Source organism: Microtus ochrogaster, linkage group LG9 (genome assembly GCF_000317375.1).
Source record: "Microtus ochrogaster isolate Prairie Vole_2 linkage group LG9, MicOch1.0, whole genome shotgun sequence".
Taxonomy (NCBI): Eukaryota; Metazoa; Chordata; class Mammalia; order Rodentia; family Cricetidae; genus Microtus; species Microtus ochrogaster.
Window position 1 is genome coordinate 19,962,674 of NC_022034.1, and position 23,018 is coordinate 19,985,691.

A 23,018-nucleotide genomic window follows, 5' to 3' on the forward strand; every position below is an offset into this window, starting at 1 on the left:
TATTGTGTGTCTGTTACCGTGTGTCTGTTTCCGCTGGCATGGAGTGAACTCTTAGTTTATATGCTGTGATTTGATGAAGAGTCAATAGCTGTTTGTAAATATGACTGGATAAAAATACAGTATCATATAGCAATAGTAAATTAGGTGAAGTAAAGCAAAATCTGTTTATTCAGCTTCTCCTAGAACTGAGGAACTTTCAAATATTGTACAACAGTCCTCTAGAATGAAAGACTTCTCTCTACATTTTTTGTTCTTATTAAATTTGTTCTTTGAAAAATTAACAAGTGTTTTTAGCCCATTCTCTTTATTTTCAACAACACCTTCTCTTATTTCCTTTCTACCTCTGTAGTGCCCTGTCCTATTCTGCACAGGTCATTTTTCCATGTTTGTGTCTTTTTGCTTTGTTTTAAGGATCATAGATTTTAATGAGGACCATTTGAATGTCAGTGAGGGGAACTCCCCATTGGGGCCTGGGTAGCTCACTGTTTGGTACCCAATTAAAAACGATAACATCCATCCCTTAAAATCCATCATAACCAATCGATCAACATGAAGGATAAGACCTACTATTCTATGTTTATGATTGATTGCTGACAGCTTGCATCTTATTCAGGCCCTTGAATCTTATGTTGCTCCAATTTAGGCAACTACAGTTGCTTAGGTCATGTTTGCAATGACTGTGCCATGCCTTGAAGCTAACCTTTTCACAACCCTTTGTTCTATCTTCACATTCTATTTGTTCTGCTTTTGCTTCTTTTATGCTCTATGAGACTTAGAGAAGGTGGTATAAGTGTCCTGTTTAGCACTAACCACTCAGCAATCACTTAATCTAAGTGCCTTAGCAGCCATGAGTTTCTGCATTCTGCACTATTCACTGCTCACTACTCCAACAGGGAGATGGTGTGTATGAGAGACGAAAGAGGCTCTCATAACCTATTTTTAAAGCACGTAGACTAAAAGAATACTTTTATGGCCCCACTCTGGGAGAGGAAGTTGAAGAAGGTCAGAGGGTAACCTTTTTGCTCCTTTTATACATTTCTTTTTCCTTCATCTTAAAATACTCAGGACGCTAAACCTCATATTTTGTGTAAAGTGGTTTGAACCACATTACAACTCAGATTCTGTTTGCTATTTGAAATGTCACTCACGATAAAAACTACCAAGGGGCTTGTTTGTTTTTAAATTCAAATTTGCTTATCATTTTAAGCATTTTTCCTTCTTTGTATATATCACCATACATTAATTACTTACATTTTCAGTAAAGTATATCTTATCTCTTTTGATAGATCATATAAATTGAATAATAAAATTGTAAAGATTCCTCTGCAGCAAAGTGTACAATGCCAGTTGCTTTCCTCTGGATTTTATGCCTGTTCCCTAGAAGGTATGGCAGTGTGAGTAGGAAACAAAATGTACAAAGGATCAGTGACATTCATGTACCTTGGGATTTCAGTTTATCTAGAAAGAGCTAAAATTTTCCTCATGTTAGTTAGAAAGTGGATGGAAGTCTCAGATACGGTGCATCTATATGATGACATCCAACTTCATTGGTAGCTTGAGCCTCATATTTCCCAGGAAAACTAACAGGCAGGACAAGAATTTTCATGGTATGCAGATCTTAGAGGTCAACAGAAACAATGTTCATTATGGTCAGTCTTAAGATGGGTCATGTAACAGAGGATGTGCAAATTTCCTAAAACTAACAATATTCATAAGGTTAACATTTTCCCTCATCTTTTATGGAGCTATTATTTATTAGAGCATTATTTCAGAATTGGCTTCTCAAAAAAAAAAAAACAAGTAAAGCAAAAGAATCATAGAAACACAGGCAAAACAAAACTAAAATGTGACTAGTTGGTTAAAAAGTAGTACAAAGAAAAACTACCCTTGTTAGTTTAAAGAAAAGTACCATTGCATAAATTATGAGATCAAGTTATCCTTTAACAAAAAGATTATAGAAATGTTACATATATGTTATTCTGTTGTTTAAATAATATTGTAACCAATAGATTTGTGTTCATGTGCAAAGTATGCTTGACATCACTTGAGATAAACTGCTGTTAGTTTCTAAGGAAAATATGAAGTAATAATTTCAGTACTGTAAGCTCATGAATTAAATCTACTATTGGTAACACAGGAAATTTCTGTTTCAGGACCTCTTTGCTCTTGATGTGGAGCCCTACAGATACAGTGGCGTAAATATGACAGGGTTCAGAATACTAAATACAGAGAATACACAAGTCTCCTCCATCATTGAAAAGTGGTCTATGGAACGGTTGCAGGCACCTCCAAAACCTGACTCGGGTTTGCTGGATGGATTTATGACGGTATGAATACCTATTTAAAAATCAACTTTTGTGTTTTTAAGTAGTATTGCATAAATCATTAAATCCCCTGGGTGCAAAGAGTAGTTTGATGTTTTGACATAAAAATAATATCAGAGTTATGATTGCCTTTAGTTCTACACTGTTTCTGCTTTAAAGGTGGTGTGACATAGGAGAATGGAGGTCATAAATGAGGCGTCTTAAAGGTTCATGCAATAGCCAATATTATTCAACTATTCAGACAATGTGTACTCTGGGGGTTAAGAATTGTCATAAGATAATCCTAACAGTCTCTATGAATTATAAAATAAGAGAGGTTAGTGTGTGAATGTGTATGAAGAGTGAACAAAGGGTGTGTGTGGGGTTTAACCAGATATTGTACTTTCTGTAGTAATGGGAGCATAATAGAATGGAAAGATGAAATTAAAGAAATTTCTATTGCTGAAAATAATCCTACAACATAAGCAGAATCTGAAGCAACATTTAAGCAGTTATGAACTAACAGTAATAAATGAAACAAAATAGCCAGTTCCACCCATTGGACTGAATAAAAGAAGTATTAATATATTGATAAATATCTGAACCATTAATTTTTCTTATACTCTTAGAAAAGCTACCAATAAAATATGTATCTGTCTGTGTAATGGGAGAAGGTTGAATAAATTTTGTAATCACAAATTCAGTTATTATGAGAAAATACAGTTGGAAAATAATTTCCTATCTTTCCATGGTAAACTGAAAATGAAAATTTAATTCATAGTCATGGAATCCTTTTAAAACTAACTATTATTAGTTCAAAGAAATATAATACAGCATGGATCAAATTTATATGATTGTTGACATCTGGTCTTCCCTTGATTTACTAATTGAGCAAGAAAAGTAAGCAAGAAATTAGTGTTTTATTGCCCTTGAGGTGTAAATAAATTCATGCAAAAGGCTTGTCTCCTTTGGATATAACACCTGTAGGAGACAATTTAGTGGGGAAAATATGTAATTGTAAAGGAAATGAGGTATACACAGGATCCACAACTGCCTTATTTAGTCTGGGTCCACAAAGCGGTAGTTCTTCCTTTATCTCTCAACTATGTGAGGACTATTTAACACCATCTCATCTTCCTCACTTTTAAGTAGATTGTTAGTACACAACTAGGTATTGCTAAAATGGGACATGGCCAGTTAATGTTCCCTAGTAATTTCTAAATGTCATTAAGTGTTTCAAAGTTGCCTCATCTAATTTACATATTTTGGGGATATGGGTTGTCGTCCTAGTAAGTAGCTGTCCCAAAGATGTTTCTCATCTTTGTACTCTTTCAGGTGTAATGATAAGCCCATTTTTTATGTAGCATGTCTTTAGTCTTATATGGAAATAATATATATGGAATATTGCTCTTCTTCTTTAGAGGTGAGATAGTTCATATAATGAATAATATAAGCCCAAGGGAAGGCCTGCCTCACAGGCTCTAAAACTTTTCCCACATAGTATTGACACATAATAGGGGAGTGTTTCTTGCCTTGAGGTGGTATGGTCCTTTGATATCAAAGCTGAGGTTATTTATGATTTAGTAAGGGAACGGAAGAGGCAAAATGCTCTTTATCTTCTGAATGAATGTGTATAGTATAAAAGCAATCTATTAAATACAAAATTATTAAAGGAGAATCTTTAGGAATAGCTTTGGGCATAGGTAAATCAGGCTGTAAAGCTTCCATTGGCCACATGGTGGCATTAACATTCTGTAAGTCAATCAACAATCTCCTTTTACCAGATTTCTTTTGAATTACAAAGGCAGGAGAATTTCAGGGAGAAAAAGAGGGGGGGGTTTGTACCCATTCACCAATCGTTCTCTGACTAACTGCTAACTGATGAAGAGTGTGGAGCTTTTCTTTAGAAAGGAGGTCATCGAGGTGTCCAGACAGGCTCACTAGATTTCTTTGTAATTTGTGCAGGTGGCATTAAAAACCCAGTCCACGTCAATCCACGTTTATGATTTGTCTTTGTGGGGATATAGGTTTAACAATCATTTGCAACGCTTCCTCATCTGTTCCCTTTTTGATATCCCATTCTTTTCTTAGCCAATGTGCTTGTGAAAAATAACATTAGAAGTGAGAATGTTTCACTTTGTTTCCTTTTAGCTCATAGGACCAAAGTTAGGGTCAAATTTAACTTCAAAATGGGCCATTTCAAGGACCATTCTTCAATGGTTATAATAGATATATTAGCTCCAGAAACAATTAATCCTGTAGAAGTTTTTCCTTTTATTTTTAAATCCAATACTGGTTAACCACTTTTCTTCAGTAAAGGTCTTAAAGCTGCAACTATATCTTCCTCCCTCACAAAGCATAGCTTTTTTTTTAAATGAAGGTACTACATAAAATATTCATAATAATTATTCAATATTTTCACCTACTTTAAATTTCCAGTCAGTGGGCACTGTGATCATGACTGTAATTTTTCCTATACTATCTTCATTAATGATTTCAGGGTTAACTATGCTTCCTTTATGGGATTCAATAAAAGTCAAACTGTTCCAGGAAGGATAGGTCTCCAATACCCTGTGTGTAACACTGAGGAACTGAAGAGGCAATATCTTTAGGGCAAGGAATATCATTAGCAGCACTTCTTTGAGTAGCAGCTTACAACAAGAGGATAGATTTACAATCTGAAGCTGGCACAAATGTTTTTGTTCTTGGGTTTAAACCCTCTAATTTTACAGAAACTGAGTGGGGCCCACAATCCATTGTCTTGTTGTTGATTTGTATTGTTATTGTTACTAGGCAATGCACTGCCCCTTCTTAGCATATTTAGATTGGTATTTCTTAGCCAAGTGTTTCCCTTTCTTTCCTTTACGGTTTAAGACAGGAGCTCATTGATTCTGAATATTCATTTGTTGTAAGAACAATTTACATTGTTTCTTTAAGTGGCCAGGTGGGCCACAATTGAAAGATTTTGCTGACATCTGTCTTTGAACAGCATAGGATTCTAAAGCAGCTAATTTTACTCTATGTATTTATTTCCCTATATTTCTAACTTTAGAAAGTTCACATTTCCTGTCTCTCTGATGTCTTACTACTCCTTAACAGTCTTCATTTGTGTTATCAAAGTCAGTTGTTTTAACAATAACTCTTGAGTTTGTTCCTTTTTTACATTTTTATCAAAGGCATATTTAAATATACCCATGAAATCAGCATAAAGTTCAGAGGGACCTTGTATATTATTAATATATGTATACCACAAGTCAGATACCACGACAGTTTTCATCCAAGTAGATGTAGCTACATCCCTAATGAAGGAAGGCTGCAGGAGGTATGTTATGTAAGGTATGTTAGGTAGTCTAGTGATGCCCATTTACCAGTGGGCACTTCACATGTGACATATCCAGTGTCACTTTCAGTCCTATTTGGTGAACTTTTCCATAGGCTTTATCTAAAAACCACATTTAGCATTAAAAAAATTAGAAAAGGCTAGGAACCATTTTAGCAAGGATTTGAAAATAATGTGGAAACCACTGTGCATAATTGCTCCAATCCAAATGATGCTCATAACAACATGGAGCAGTAGGTCTAGGAAAAGCAGAAAGAAGCCGTTTAGAAAATCTCTCATTATATACATGTCTAATCCCTGATAAAAACTTTGATTTTTTTCTGAAATTGCACAAGAATTATTAAGTACAGCTCATGAGGCCAGGGAGGAATTGGTAAATGAATTCATTTTCCCTGCCTTGTCTAAACATGTCTAAAATGTAGTAAACTTAACATTTTCATAGGGCCTCATAAATACTCATTGGGAAGTATTGGGAGTTCAAGATTTCATTAAATATCATATACTTCATCTCATTCTTCAGGATCATCTTTAGTCAATGGCAAATATATATCTAAGGGTGGCTCCAGTAAGGGAGCTAAGGAAGTCATCATGACATAGTTGTTGCTGGCACTGATTTTACTTTAAATTTTGCCTGACTGAGAAAAATCTTTTTTACCATTTTTAGCAATTTTAAGGTTTGATCATCCAGTTTTTATTCACTCAATGATTGGTAATTTTTCCTAATGATTGATATTATTCTTCTGTTCCTTAAGTATCTTGATAACAATCCAAATCAATGCCCAAGTGACCCAAAATTGAATGGAGATCTTCCTCTTGCTTATATACCTTTTCATTATTCTTGGAGACTCTGTCCCACAGTCTTTCATCTAAAATTTGTTCTTTTGCAAGTTAGGAATTATAATCATAAATCACTTGCAAGCAATATAACAGTTGTGATTTTAATACTTGTCTTTCTCCTTTCTTTAAAAAATGATAGAAAACAACCTTCCTCAAGACCCAGTAATAGCACGATGCTCAATCATAACACAAAGACATGTGCTCAACTATGTTCATAGCTGCATTGTTCCTCATAGCCAGAACCTGGAAACAAACTAAATGCCCTCTACCAAAGAATGGATAATAAAATGTGGTACATTTACACAATGAAGTACTAAACAGCAGAGAAAAATAATGACATCTTGAATTTTTCAGGAAAATGGATAGAGTAAGAAAACGTCATTTTGAGTGAGGTAACCCAGATTCAGAAAGACAATTATCACATGTACTCACTCATGAGTGGTTTTTAAACATAAAGCAAAGAAAACCAGCCCACAAATCACAATCCCAGAGAACCTAGACAACAATGAGGACCCTAAGAGAGACATAAATCGATCTAATCTACATGAGAAGTAGAAAAAGACCAGATCTCCTGAGTAAATTGGGAGCATGGGGACCTTGGGAAAGGGTTGTTGGGAAGGAGAGAGGAAAGGAATGGAGCAGAGAAAAATGTAGAGTTCAATAAAAATAAAAAAGAAACAGGAAAAAATGATACACATGCTCGACTTAAGGCAAACTCCTCCCTGTTTTTTCCCTGTTATGTTTAATCCTCTTTCTTTGATGAGGATGTCCACTTTCTTATCTTGCAATTGACTTCAGGATCTAATTTGGGTGCCACTTGTCACCATTCTAGAAGGGATGGGACCTGGGAGAATGTAGCCTATAAATTGGTGGACTCATGCAATATCCAACTTTATTTAGTGCCTCAAATAATTTCTATTTTGATGGTTAAGAGGTCACATGAGTAAAGATCTCATGAGTTCAGTCAATCTATATGCAGTCACAAAGACAAGCCACATGTGGTAAAACCATGCTATTCTGTCGAGGCATATAAAAGACAGTTTGAACATTGAATTGAATAAGAGCAGCAAGTAATCATACATAATCTGAAGCAAAGTCACTCATATCTGTTACACCTGGTTGGTGGTGCAGGAGGGGAGAGACAGAAACACATTCTAAGAGCAATTCTGTGTTTTGATGAACCTGAAAACACAAGACTCTTGTCTTGTTTTCTTGAACTGTTCTCACAAGCACTCAGAATTCTCCGCACACAACTCCATGTCTAAACCATGTTCTAAAATTAAGAGACACATGTACAGTTTCATCCAAGTAAGACCAAAGTCATGAGAAAGATCACTAGGGGTTTAATTACTAGCAGCAACACATATGAATGATTGCAAAACATATAAATACAAGGGAAATGTATTGATTTCTCATTAGAGAGGCAGATTTGCTTAGAAACACTTAACCTCCAGAAGGTAGAAAAGGAATGTGGAAAAGAACATACACTTCTGATTTTGTGAGAACGAGCAGGATTGAAATGGTAGAAGTGAAATGAATTGCTAAGAAAATATCTCAGTTAACAAAAATTCTATGTGTTATATGTGCAGCTTAAACTTTAAAGAAAAAAGTCTTTAACCAATTTTCATTTTGTAGAGTCCTGAGACTCAAGTGTCATATTAAGAGAACAGGTAAAGTTCTTCTATGTGTTTTATTGGAGTTCCTGATAACTGTAAAGATTAATGAGGCTTGTCATGTAGTATTTTTTGTAGCAAGCATTATATCATCACAGAATATTTTGGAGGTAGACATGAAGTTTACGATAAGAAGTTTTTACCAAGATAATCCTCGTTAGATTTTTCACAATCTTTCTGTTGACAATGTATTAAGGTACACAACTGTAACCCACATACAGAGGGCATAGGTAGGTCCCATGCATGCTTCCAAGCTGTTTATATAGAGTCTATGAGTTTACTAGCTCAGGTCATTGGTCTCTGTTGGTTCTCCAGTCATGATCTTGACCCCTTACCCCCTTACTCATACAATCTAGTTTCTGTCTTCAACTGGACTCCTGGAGCTTGTTTTTAGGGCCCCTATCAAAGGAATAAGGAACTGATCCTGTTGCATGAGCTGACATTTTGAAACCTATTCTCCATTCTGGAATGCCTCAGGCAGCCTTGATGCAGGTAGAGGCGCTTGGTCCTACCTCATTTTGATATGTTGACTCTCATAAGAGGCCTGCTCCTTTCTGAATGGAGAAAGAATGGATGAGGAAGGTAGATGGGAGTTGGGAAGAGGGAACAGGAAGAGAGAAGGAAGGGGAAACTGTGGTTAGTATGTAGAATAAGTGAAAAAATTATAAAGAAAAATTGATAAATATTTTAATGTTTTTTAATTATAATAATATAAAGAAAATACAAAATTTGGAAATGCTGAGGGTCAGGTGATGTACCTTGAGACTACGAGGCAAGTATTCCCTTATATCACCAGTACAAAATATTTTTATTGTACATTAGTAATTATTAATATAAAATGCATTTGACTTTTTACAAACACCATATAGTATATATGAATTAAAATAGCAGTATATTGATGCCTTGTGCAAATACTTTTTCTCTCAAACATCTTTGTAGTCAGTAATTATGCATGGAGGAAATGAAAGCAATAGCCAATTTCCTCCAGAATGAACAGAGCCAAGAAAAGAAGATATGCATCAGATGAGTAAAAGAATTGTAGTCTCACAGGACAGCACTGGCAACCCTCCCTCAAGAGACACTAGTGTTTGTATGTTTCTTGTTCTTTTTCCCCATGAACCGATGAAAATAGAATAATCAGCAAAGTCTTTAGTCCTTGGAGCAAGGCCTGTCATTACCAGTATCATAGTCATTTACCCTCTCACACGATCACAATGTTTAGAGTTCGACATTCTTTATGTCAGCACTATAAAAGGAAACAGCAAATTGGACTCATATATTTTTTTCTGGATGAGTTAGCATCTTAATTGTCACCCTGGGATAACGGTTAATTATCTAAATGAGTTTTAAAAGCAAGACAACGTCTGCATTTGTAGTTTCTTCCAGGGTGAGTAGCACTCTTATGAATAGTAGGTATGGCCACATATTATAATCCAGCTGATGTTCTCAGCTTCCTAGACATGAGTTCTTATCACAATGCTGTTTCTATTTCTGTTTTCTGTTGAAGGATCATAACTACTCATGATTCTACAAGTGTGGAAGTTCCTCCCTGCAAAATTACCCCTGTCCTTCACTCTATAATCTGTTGTCATTTCCTCGGTGTTCTGTACAGATATATTCTGCTATAAATGAACAATTACCCTTAATTGAAACTTCACCTTGAGAAGTTACTAAAGTACAAAGATTTATTATGGTGTTATTATTTATTTGTTGAATTTTCAATAATATTGCACAAGAGAACTAAACCAGGTACAAACAGTTCACTTAAATTGTTAATGCTCTAAATAAAACCTAGAAAACATTCCCAATAATCCCAGCTTGCTTATGCATAATAGTAAAAATATACTCATTACTCATTCAGTTATATAGTCATTGTCAATGGTGTAATTTTCTTCAGACCTTTAGTGTAAATTTCAAAACACTCTGCTACCCTATAATAAAGTTCGGATGATCTAGTTGCCTTTTTTGAATTAGTTGAATTTTCTAGATACCTTGTAAATATGTTCCTTCATTTATATACTTTACATATGATTTATATGTAAATTTAACTATAATGTCTGTTTTTGTTCATACTATTTCCCAATAGATTAAAGGTTCTACTTTATGGATGCAGGAATTAAATAATTTCAACTTTAAGCCTCCAATATTTAGTTCATTTGCAGAAAATTCATTTTTAAGTGTTTAAGAGATAGGTGAGTCTCTATAATTTTAAATTCCAGTGAATTCAAAAAAATCATTTATTTAGTAACAAGCCAAAAGATCTTAAAATTTCTTTCATTACTTAATTGTGTTAATTCAAAAATAAGTATTTCTTCTATATGACTCATAGCATTAAATTAACTCCAGGAGTTAAGGACCACTCTTCAGTACACTGATCAATTTTTGATAAAGTATGTAGAGACAGAGAAAGAGAAAAAAAGACAAAACAACAACAAAAACAAAATGAAACAAAACAGGAGAGTACAAGATAATTTTTTACTAGAACTACCTCCTGCCCTTGTTGCTATGTATTTTAATAAGATGTAGCTGTCTTTCTTCAATACAATGAGAAATATGATTAAAATTCTCATATAACTTAGGTAAATATATGGGCAACTATGGATAGGTGAGGGGAAGTTACTAAGTTTGTAATATAGGTTCTTTATTGTGGTTTATAGTTTACATACAATATTCTTCAATTTCTTTCCCATATCACAAAGAGAGAATAAATCAATGTGGTAATATTGTTTCCAAATCTCATTATGTTTTTAGTTGGGATGATTTAATCTCTTGAAATTCACTTATCAAATAGAAGTTGTATGTTGTGTGATTGGTTTACATAAAAATAAATAATTATTTAACCTCTGAAATATTGAAAAATTAATTTGTTTTTTTAATTATCTTATTATTGCTTCCCTTTATCCAGCATTTATTAAGAGCCCAAATTTTGATGCAATGCTTTATAGTTCATCAATTTGTTCTTTATTTTTTTTCTGTATGCAAAAACACTGATGTTTGTGTGTATATATTTTATTGGACTGTCAGTTGACAGAATTCTTATCAAGATTTCAAACATAATGTGCATCAAATTTGAATCTAGTACTCTTAAAACCTAGTTCAACTCCAATAATTTGAAATTACTATAGAATGAAAGAACTGGGTCTACTTGTAAATTTGTGAGGAGGAATCTTACATTTAGTTTTCTCAGTGTTAGCTCACTTCTTATTGAACACAAGGTTAAAGCATAGAGTTTCAGTCAGGTTGTCTGAGTCTATTGTATCCCTATAAACTATATTCTACTTTTATCTTAGAGCAAGAGCTCTGTAATCAGAGTCTGGCCACATAAACCAAGTTCTGCCATTACAGTCTCTCTAAATTGTCATTAACATCTTAAGATTGCAAAGGCTCAGTCACTTCATCTTGTCAATGGAAATGTGATGCCTGGATCATAGTGTAAATCTCATGATCAAGTATAACATATACAGTTCAAAGGTGATATCTGGCAAATAGTGATTGCTCCGCAAATGTTGTCCTTTTATTACAAGAAAAATGCCGTTCCTGCTCATCAGTATGCTACTCCTGCTAGAATCAGCTTCAATTTTCTCCATCTTGATACCCTATTTGTATAATATTGCAAATGAATATGACTGTAAGTGCATAGATTTACCTCAAAACATATTAAGCCATACATAGTCGTACAGTTTAATGCTCCAGTAATAAATGAGTAAATAAACATGAATTATAGATAGAGTTAGCACCAAATCATTTTGGTTTTTTTCCTGATAATGCTATCTAAATAAGTGTATTTATATCAGAAGCCTATTTTTTAAGAGTATAGTCTGCATTTTTGTGACATAAAGGTTTAAGAAATGAAGAAGGTCCTACTTTGATGCTTTAATTTCCAAACTGTGCTCAGACCAATGTTCTTTAAATCCACATTAATAAATCAAAAGAATATTTCAGACAAAATGAAATGAGGAGTTTTAGGGTGAATTTGCCTAAGGGATATTAGGAACTCTTTTGCTTTATTATGCAGAGAGGAAATATTATGTTGATCTTTCATTTGCCTTTCTAAAAGAACTCATAAATATTTTATTCATTAATCTTCAGAATACCCCATGACCAAATTGAACCAGGAGAAAAAAGTAAGGTTTTTTTTTTAAACAGGCCCAGATATTGAAATGTATGAAGTCAATCTTTTATAAAAAAAAATCTGTAAACAGTTATTTAGCCACTCATTCTGCAAATAGTTATTGAACACTGTATGTAATGTGTGATAGTAGATTACGTAGAGAATAAAAAAATAACACACATATGCACACATGCACACATACAAACACACACACATGAAAAATTAGCAGTTCAAAATGTGACATTAGCTACAATTAATTTTTCTAAATCACATACAAATAGTGATTTTATAAGAATCCACCCAATCTTATGTGTAGATTCCAGATTAGTTTCATATAATGTTACAGCTTAAGTCTAAGTAATGCCAAAATGGGAAAAAAAACATTTGTCTTCCTCTGTAGTTCTCTTGCTGGTTAAAAGCCCACCTCCCCGTGGTAAATTTAAGAAATATGGAAACAGAATCCCATTGATCAGACCACACTAAGGGGCCATGCAGCTGAATTCTGAAGTATGCGAATAATCAAAAATTTTATAAATAATACCAGATTTGGACAAGTGTAGAAAACACAGTTAAAAGCCTACATCCCAACTTTTCTACTGAAAATATATCAAGATGTTCCATACCCGATTCTGGAATTGTTTAATAACATAACTTCTGGGAGGAGCATTAGCTACCTGTGCAGAGTAACCAAAGTCCTGAGAAGAAGAAATTTTTTTTGTTTGTTTTTTGTTTTTCGAGACAGGGTTTCTCTGTGGTTTTGAAGCCTGTCCTGGAACTAGTTCTTGTAGACCAGGCTGGTCTCGAACTCACAGAGATCCACCTGCCTCTGCCTCCCAAGTGCTGGGATTAAAGGTGTGCACCACCACCACCCGGCAAGAGGAAATAGTTTTAAGAAGAGTGAAAATATGTCGCTGGGAAGTGGGGAAGTGAATGTTCAATAGACACATAGGACATTTTCTGGGTAGATGGACATTAAGCATTGAGTGAGTTTTGCCATCATTATCCTGCCACATAGAAAAGGGGAGAGAGTTAACATATAGGGCCCTTTGTTTTCTCTAAGTGAAAAGAGAGAGAGTGTTAATAGAAGTAGGCTGACTTAGGAATACATTGCTGTGCCCTCATAAGCTAATGAACTAAATATAGGAATTCAGGGAATGAAAAATACAATATCTCATTAAAGAACTAGTTGTTCCTTCTGCCTATTTCCTTAGCATGACTTAAGTTGAACCAGATTTCCTACCCACAAATCATTGACAGATTCAATGATTTGACCCAACTGGATTGTAATGTCTAATCAGTGCAGAGATTCTGTTCTCTTAACCAGGATTTTTTCCCTCTATTCTAACACCACTAAAATCCAAAAGAAAAATAAAAGAATAAATGGCTAACATATATTTAAAGTATATGAAACTCATATAGAATTAAGGGAATTATTATATCATCTGTGCATGAATGTTTTTATATGTAATTATTCTAAAATTATATTACCTTAGTTCTTTTATTTCATTTTCTACAGAAACTCTGAGGAAACATGTTTTGCTATTGAAGGAATGAAACTTTTCTCTGAAAAACTAGGTGACTAAGCTTGTGTTATACTCCCAGCTAAATAACTGGAACTTGCAAAATTTAAGCATTTAAGTATTTAAGCTGATAGCCATGGTAGTGACTGGATGGCAGAGTTCAAACTTATGCTTCTGACTCTTGCCAAGCCTCTTATCATGTAGCTTCAGGTTTTGGCATGGCATTAGTGTGGCACACAATCATTTGTTCTTTCTTTGTCATGGGAGGCAGAGAATTTTTATATGTTCAGTTCTTCTGTCATAGGAGCTTGACTAAAATGGTGAATTACACAAAGGTTGCTGCATTTTGAAAAGACTGTTCTGACAGGGTTAGTCCAGGAAAGCTTATCTTAGCTGCTGGGGTTTATATCACAAGAAGCAAAAGTTCATATAAAACACTTACATATACTGCCACTGTGAGATATATTTTCTCTTGCATTGGAGTGATCAGAATGGCATTAACTATCTTATTAATAAGAAAAAAAGCCCACTTATGGATCCTGATTATTAAGTCTGTCCAGGAAGAGGACACTGAAAATGCCTTCTGTTTTTTAAAATTGACTTTTTGGGCTATACATTTTTTTTGTGCTCCCTTCCATTCCTCTCCCTTCCCCTTCAGCTCTCTTCTATAGTCTCCATGCTCCCAATTTACTCAGATCTTGTCTTTTTCTACTTCCCATGTAGATTAGATCCATGTATGTCTCTCTTAGGGTCCTCTTTGTGGTCTAGGTTCTCTGTGATTGTGAATTGTAGGCTGGTTTTCTTTGCTTTATGTCTAAAAGCCACTTATGAAGGAGTACATATGATATTTGTCTTTCTGGGTCTGGATTACCTCACTCAATATGATGTTTTCTAGCTCCATTCATTTGTCTGCAAATTTCAAGATATCATTTTTTCCTCTGCCGTATAGTACTCCATTATGTAAATGTGCTACATTTTCCTTATCCATTCTTCAGTCAAAAGGCATTTAGGTTGTTTTCAGGTTTCAGCTATGACAAACAATGCTGCTATGAACATAGTTAAGTACATGTCCTAGAGGTATGGTTGAGCATCCTTTGGGTATATGCATGCAAGTCGTATTGCTGGGTCTTGAGGAAGGTTGTTTCCTAGTTTTCTGAGAAGTCGCCATACTGATATCCAAAAAGGCTGTACCAGTTTTCACTTCCACCAGCAATGCAGGAGTGTTTCCATTACCCCACACTCTCTACAGCATAAGTTGTCATCAGTGTTTTTGATATTGGCTATTTTTGCAGGTGTAAGATGGAATCTCAGAGTTATTTTGATTTTCATTTCTCTGATGACTAAAGATGTTGAGCATTTTCTTAAGTGTCTTTTAGCTATTTAGATTCCTCTGTTGAGAGTTCTCTGTTTAGGTCTGTACCCCATTTTTCATTGGATTATTTGTTCTGTTGATGACAAATTTCTTGAGTTCTTTGTATACCTTGAAGATCACCCCTCTGTCTGATGTGGGGCTGGTGAAGATTTTTTCCCTTTCTATAAACTGCCATTTTGTCTTGTCAACCATGTCCTTTGCTTTACAGAAGCTTTTCAGTTTCAGAAGGTTCCACTTATTAATTGTTTATCTCAGTTTCTGTGTTACATGTGATAAAGGGTTATATTTAGGAAGTGGTCTCATGTGCTACCACACTCTAGGGTAGGTGAAGGTCCTGGGGAAAGCACTTTTTAAATATTTGTTTTCGTTAGTTGTTTTTTGTTTGTTTGTTTGGTTGGTTGGTTTTGGAGACTGAGTGTCAAGTAATGAAGGCTGATCCCAAATGTCATGCCTTGAACTCCTGATCTCCCTGTGCTGTGGTCACAGGTGTTAACATCAGCATATCCCACTTTAAAAATGCTTTACCTAAGTGTACTTTGTTTCTTAGCCTTGGGTTGGTCATTGCATAGAGCTCGTATTTCACTGTTTTTCTTTTTAGGCTTTGATGTCCACGGCAGGGTATTTAGTGATAGCCCCGATGTTCCTGGTCAGTGAATAGAACCTTACCAATGTGGTTTTTGAAAATTTCCAAAGAGTGTTTTAACCCTTGTTGCGTGTTAGGTTCCTCAGTTTACTCTGGAGTTACAGAATTTACAGGGGAAAGGCATGTCTTGCTGTTTACTTTTATAATCATACCTACAAACACAGTTAATATTTACTATTTTAAAAAATAACAGATTGAAAATTTTCAGAATGTAAACTCTGAGTATTTAGAGTAATTTAACAAAACAGTGTTCTTCAAAACATATCCAATATAATCATGGAATTCACTCACTATATAGTAAATCCTTTGCCAAAGATAGAAAAATTCCTATAAAAATATTTAAAAACTATCCCAAACTTATGGTGTGTCCATCTGTGTTTTGAATTTGTTTCCATGATTTAAGATAAAAAAATTCATAATTTTAATATGAAATTCGAAGAGTAACATTCACGGCCATATGCTTGTATGTGTCTTTCCTTATTGTGTATTCATAATATTAATAAAGTGAATGATGCAATAATTTGCATTAAAATAGATGGTTGTATTTAAATAACCTAATCCTTACCTATTTCCTATTTCTCTGGGGGAACAAATGATCAATTTTTCTGAAGTAGGGATTCAAATAAAGTTTTGTTTATGCTTTGATGATAATTTGTCAATTTATGCTATTGACAATGTAAATTTATAAAAACTGAAAGTATATTTAAGTATTCCAAAGAAAATATATATACAAAGCTTCATAAGTATGGAAGGAAAGTTGGATCTGGAAGGACTTGGCAGATAGGGAAATGCAATTGAAATATATTGTAGGACATTATTAAAATACTAATTTTTAAAAAGAAGTATGTTATGGAAGACAAATGCAACAGAGAATTCTCACAATCTGATCATAAAGAATCATGACTGAAGACTTAATTGCATTTCATTTACTCTGTACTCACCAATTAGTAACCATCAGCCAAAACATTAAAATTAAAACTTTTCTCTCAAAAATATTAGGATGTAGCATCTAGGAAGAGTGCATATCATAGTTGTTTCCTTAATACTTCTTTTGCAATTAATACTAAAATTATATTTATCTTATGTTTCAAATTTATTTTAACTTCAAAATAATGAGCACAAATGATCTTATTTTGATTGATTTATCTCCAGATGACTAAGCAAATTTGTAGCTAAACAAAAACTAGAATCTAGAAATTTTATTAAAATGGGATGAATGTAATCATACTTCAAAGTGAAAAAGCCACTGATTTAAAATATCACTATATGCTTGCTGATATTTTCTCATATTTAATCACCTACTAAATTAGGAAAGTAATTAAGACACTTTTATATATGTACATATATATTAATTAATTACCAAACTAGGCTAAAGTAAAACCAATTTTCTCATAAAATATCTACTTTGATGTCTGTACATTCCAGATTGAAAAGCCCAATGACTTTTTTCCCAGTTTCATTGATATACATCATATTTTCTATGGCTGTACATAGTAGCTGCTATGTAACTAGTAACTAGGTCTTCTGTGGCACACTGGAATATATTTAAAGTTCCCATTTGATTTTAGACAGAGGACAGTTATATGTTTTTAAATACACAATGTTTAAATACACACAAACTTATAATTACAACTTGACCTCAAAACATTGAAATGCTTCTACATATAAAACAGTTCTTCAAATATCTAGCCCTCTCTACTTCAGTATTTGTTGGGTTCCAAGGCAAAGAGCATAGCACTGAAATACTTGATAAAATTCAGAGAACAAAAAATAAAAACAGTCTTCCTATTTTCCCTTCATATGCTGGAAATTTATCAAAAGGTTAAAGAATAAGGGAGGGACTGAAGACAGTCCTCCCTCTTCTAAGTGCAGGAAGACAGAGCTGTGGACAAAGGTCAAAGCAGCTGTCTTTCAGGTTATGACAACAGTGTATGTTAAAAAGAAAAATTACACCATTAATCCACTAAAAGGCATGATGTCTGTCATCATTACTGATTTGTATGCATGAAAAACCCTCCTGACCTTTTCTTCTCTAAGTTTTATAACTACTGTGAACGCAGTGTCCTTAAAGCCTGATTAAATGATGCTTTTGCTTCTTGACAATGGTATTTTCTAACTTCCTTCTGATGGTGGGTTTATAGAGAACCAAGGGATTCTTTGGTTGCAAATATATAAGTATGCCACTTCTCAAGCCTTTTTAATTAAATAAAGGAAGTTCTTCTAAGTATTTTGATTTTTGCCAAAGGAAAGGGAAGAAAGGGCTTTGTTTTCTTCCATAAGGTTGTTGTAAGATGCTGACAATCAGGTTCTTCTCCATGAGGTTGCTGTGGCATCTCCATCTCTGTCCCTCCTCAGTCTGACTCTGTACAACCAGCCACTTTTGGCTAACATCTTCACTAGTATAAAACTCTCCTTTTGACAAGCAGTATTTAAATTTTTCCTTTTATGATCATGGTTAAAGGAAAATAGCATTGTAATGATGAATTTGACTTTCTAAACCTTGTCTTTCAAAATATTTGTCTGTTGTCAAACCTACACAGAGAACTAAGGAATGCTGAGGGTAGGTGAAATAGTCTTCTCGCAAGAGAACACCATACAGCAACAAGTAATTTTCAAAAGGTGGCTATGAATTGAAAACAGGTAATGACAGAAAAAAGGACAGTGGAGGAAGAACTATTGTAATTATATTTTATTTTCAGAAATAAAAGAGGAAAAAGGAAACAGTTCTCTGTCTGAAACAAAGCCAAGGACTTACCTCTTTATTGTTTCTTCATCATCTGCACTAAGAAATTCGAGATGAGACAAGTGTCCAGTATGTAATAACAGAAACTCTGTCTTGGCTCAAATTTCTTTTCTTTATATTAAAATAAGCTAAACTTAGAAACTTTTACCCTTCAAATGAGAATTACATCTTTAAATATGAAATTTCTTCTTAGAAAAACATATATTCTTTCCTTCTTTATATTAGTGATATACAAAAAAAATCAAACATGTTAGAGTCATGTGTTCATGTGATGTTTTCGGGGGCTGTTGGAATGAAAGTTCATTGGAAGAGACTTTGCCTAGGACTGGTAAAACAATGTAGCACTGTCTACACACAGATAATTTGCAACAAATGGAAAATTGTTCAACTGTCCTAATAGTAGAAAAGCTAAAAAAATTAAAATATGAATCATACTCTCAAAATTAAAATTAAAATGAGTTAACTCATGAAGTTTTAGAGAGATTGAAAATAATTTACATGAGGTTTTTGTGAATTGTATATGATTGGTCATTAATAAGCAGAAGTGAATTGCTGCTTTGTTCTTTGATTCACATGGTTCATCAGCAATCATATTTGTGTTCTAACACTCTCTCTTGCTCCTACCTCCACACCTCTCTGTTTAAGAAGATTGTTCAATAAGCATTTGAGAGCTTAAATATAAACATACTTAAATTTTTATTCTTGGTTATCCTATAAAAATTCATTTTGTGCTCACTTTTGATTATTTTTATTTTTTATATTTTGAAATTAAAATTACATCATTTCAACCTTCCTCCATCCAACTTTTTTTACCTAGCTTCCCCCCCTCCCCCCCCCTCTCTTCCACTTACCAACTCTCCCGTCCCCATACTGTCTCTTGAACTCACAGCCTATCATTTTTGACTGTTCGCATATGATTTCAGGACTGACAATCCTGAATATTCTTTGGAGAAGGCATATTCTCCCACTCTCAATATTTGTTTGTTGCATGGAGTTCTTTGTCTATGTTTGAGATCCTCTAAGATATTCTGTTTATGCTTGTTTTCTTTTCAATTATCATTTGGACTTTCTTCCAGAGTCCTTTTCAGAAATTTTCACACAAATTTGTACTATTGTTTTTTAGATAACCCTTGTTCACATGCTTATATTATTACCAAAAGTCAAATTTCACATCTAATATTTCACATTGTAATTCTTTTTGCTTTGTGACTTTTGTTGTTTATCTTCAATGTGGTTCACTTCTGCACTTAAAACTCTTAGAGATATTTTTTTCTAACTTTCAATAAGAAAAACTTATTTGAAAATAATCTTATATAGAGTAGATATTGTTTGACATAAAGAGTATACTCCTGTAATTAGAAGATAGGGGCAGGAAGATTTGATTTAATTTAATGAAACCTGTACTTACACAAAAACTCAAACAAATTACTATGATATTAAACATGGCAAAGTCATCTGAAGTGTTTCCCAAGATTAAATGACAATTGCTGTCTACAAAAATGAACCAACACAATATATGAAGCATATAAGTAAAAGTTTATACAAAGACAAAGGTTAAATGAGTGGTTACAATATTTACTATAAATATATATTTTAAACCTTATATTAGGTTACAGGATGAGAAAATATTTTACAAAAAATGAATTTAGACAACAATAATAATTAAGAAAATCTGGTTTTAGTTGACTGAAATTCTTAAATGTTTTATAAGGATTTGAAAATTCTATCTCATCTTTTAATTATCTTGAAAACATGAATATTTTTGTGCATTTTGGGAAAGAATTTGATTTATAAATATAAAATAATGGAGTGTATTTCCAGGTGGCCTATATGATTAAGTAAATGTCAGTAGGGTTGCCAAACGCTTGTCAAGAAGAAATATGTGATTGGGAGAAACATTCTAGAAACTGGTTTGATGTGAAGGAGGCACACACAAAAGCTTTGAGTCTCAACTGAGAACTGGAGGCAGAAGCCCTCATTCATAGCATGGTTGTGGCAGACTAGTGCAGGTCCTATGATGCATAATACACAAAAACTTACAAAACCACCAGTGGATTAGTTTGCTTTATGTCTATTATGGTCTTACCTATTAAATTGATGCCTTTAATTAATTTAAGACTATAATACAATATAAACAATTGTCCATAAAATTATAAAGTTCATGAATGTTTTCATATGACTTTCTTCATTCCACCTTATGAAGGCAAGTTATACCTAATATGACCAACAGACTTGCAAGCAGAGGAAACAATGGGAAAGAAGACTAGGAAAAAAATAATTTTTTTTGGAAAAAAATAATTTGCTAAATAATATGTCTACCTTGATTTTCTCTCTAACTCCAGTGTATAAACTACTAAGAGAAGTTATCCTTGTCATTAAATTTCTTAAACATCAATAAGAGGTTCATGTTTGTATGTGTGATAACAAAACAGTTGTTAAGTCAGAGAAAAAAGTAGTTCTGAGTAGAATCCTTGAAAGGAGTCTAGAAACTTAATCCCTTATGACTCTGTATTTTACCCCAAGCCTTCTACCCTTCCCAGGACCCTATACAAAACCTACCCCTCTTCTCCATCCGCCCTTACAGCCTTGCACTTTGTCTTTCTTGTCAGCTCTGGAATATAGACAATAAAAGGCAAAATAAAATAATTTGAAAGTTAGGTGTCCTGTTATGTCCTGGTATTTTTAAACAGCAGTTTTTCTCATGTTAAAGGTGTCTAATAATAACCTAGTTGCTAAATGACAGAAGAGTAAATAGAAGAGAAAATTTTTGAGATGAGAGTGCACTGTACTAAGTATATTTTATTGGTGGCAATGACATATCACACCATACATCAAACTATCACGTTTGAGGTTTATTGGGGAAAAAGGGGGGGGGGGTTGGAAGGAAGAGGCACAAAGGTCTGCCTACCTTTCCGAGGCAGGATGGAAAAGAAAGGGGAAGCTAATGGTACTTGCTTTTAGCACACAGAGACTATGAAGTGATGCTTGCTGTGCATGCACACACACTACATAGTATTGGGGGAAGTGTCGCTTGTTAGTCTTGGCCACCCAGCCCCGAAATAACTTCTCAGAAAACCATATTATTTGCATTACTCTTTGGCCAATAGCTTAAGCGTATTTCTGACTAAAGTCATATTCTAAACTAACCTATCTTTATTGTTTTGTATATTGCCACGTGGCTGTGGCTTACCTGCTAAAGTTACCACCATCTGTGTCTGGAGGCCCCATGGCTTCTCTCTCTGACTCTGCCCTTCTTTCTCCCAGCATACATCCTAGCTTTCTCTGCCTACTACTGTTATCCCCTGACATAGGCTCAAAGCAGTTTTTAATTCATTAACCAATAAAAGCAACACATAGACAGAAGGACCTCCCACACCAACATAGTGACAGCCTTTAAACCCAGGGTTGGCCATATTTCTGACTGAATGCTGTCAATGCATGTGCCAGAGGATGATTTGCTCTGCATAGCTCCAACTGAGGATCCTGGGGGCAGGCTTGAGTGGTGCCTGTATGCCTAAAGTGATACACTTGGAGTGAGTTAAATGCTTCTCCTTCTGTTCAAGCAAGCCATACTGAAGAGGAGAGTTATAATACCATATAAGAGGCAAGCCAGAGAGTGGTGTCACTCACTTTTAATCCCTGCACTTGGGAGGCAGAGGCAAGAGGAGAAAGTGCTAGTTCCAGGACAGGCTCCACACACACATTTTAGAACCAGTAATTATACTTTGTATTTCTTCATATATATTGGTTTGATATTTTATATACTTTGATCATGTTGAGATTTCCTTTGCACCTTGGAAGTAGATATATTATTCCACAAGGAATGCTTTCCTTCTTTCTTTCTGTTTTTTGAACTGTTGTATGGTTTCTCCTCCCTACTTTTCACAAGTGCCTACCCCCCTCATTTCCCTCTTCCCCCAAACCTTCATCCACTGCTTCACTTGTTGACTTCACTGACCTAAGGGATGCCTTTGTACTGGACCATTAAGAATTTAAGGTCCTGTGAAATGAAACCCCTGCCAATGAAAGATTTGCAGTAAACACAACTACTCCCATTTCTTTGGCTAATAAGTTGAGATTTCCTAAAGTTAAAGATGCAGTCAGGATGCCCCTTGTGTCTTTGCTGTGCCTTTTCCTTTATCTTGCTTTCAGCCTTTACCAGCTCCACAGGAATCATTTTCTGAACCATCAGCTTTCAAAGGCTTCTTGATTGTTCCTTAATTATAAATACTTGGAGGAAAGTGTGTAAATTGATATGCAAATGATCTTTCGCCTTAGCAAATTAGCACTTTCCTTCCATCTAATTAAGTAGCTTTGAAAAGGAAATGGATTTTCGAAAGAAGAATAGAAAGTGTTTGGATTTTTTTTTCTTGTTTTGTTTTTTCTTTTGGTTTAGAGAGTCTTGTGAATGAGGTATAGAAAAAAGAATCAGGTGTGGGACAAGTGAGAACAAAACTGAGGCTAGCAAGAGAGAGA

The 23,018-nt window shown here is 34.3% G+C and overlaps 1 protein-coding gene across 6 annotated transcripts in view; it reads left to right on the plus strand.

Annotated features, from left to right (window-relative positions):
• Grik2 (glutamate ionotropic receptor kainate type subunit 2) overlaps positions 1-23,018 on the plus strand; it is a 588,331-nt gene that overhangs the window by 251,211 nt on the left and 314,102 nt on the right. For all 6 annotated transcript variants that reach the window (XM_026787407.1, XM_005363515.2, XM_005363512.2 and 3 more), the window contains exon 7: positions 2,154-2,327. In XM_026787407.1, coding sequence (XP_026643208.1) covers positions 2,154-2,327 — 174 coding nt within the window. The remainder of the gene's footprint in view (positions 1-2,153; positions 2,328-23,018) is intronic.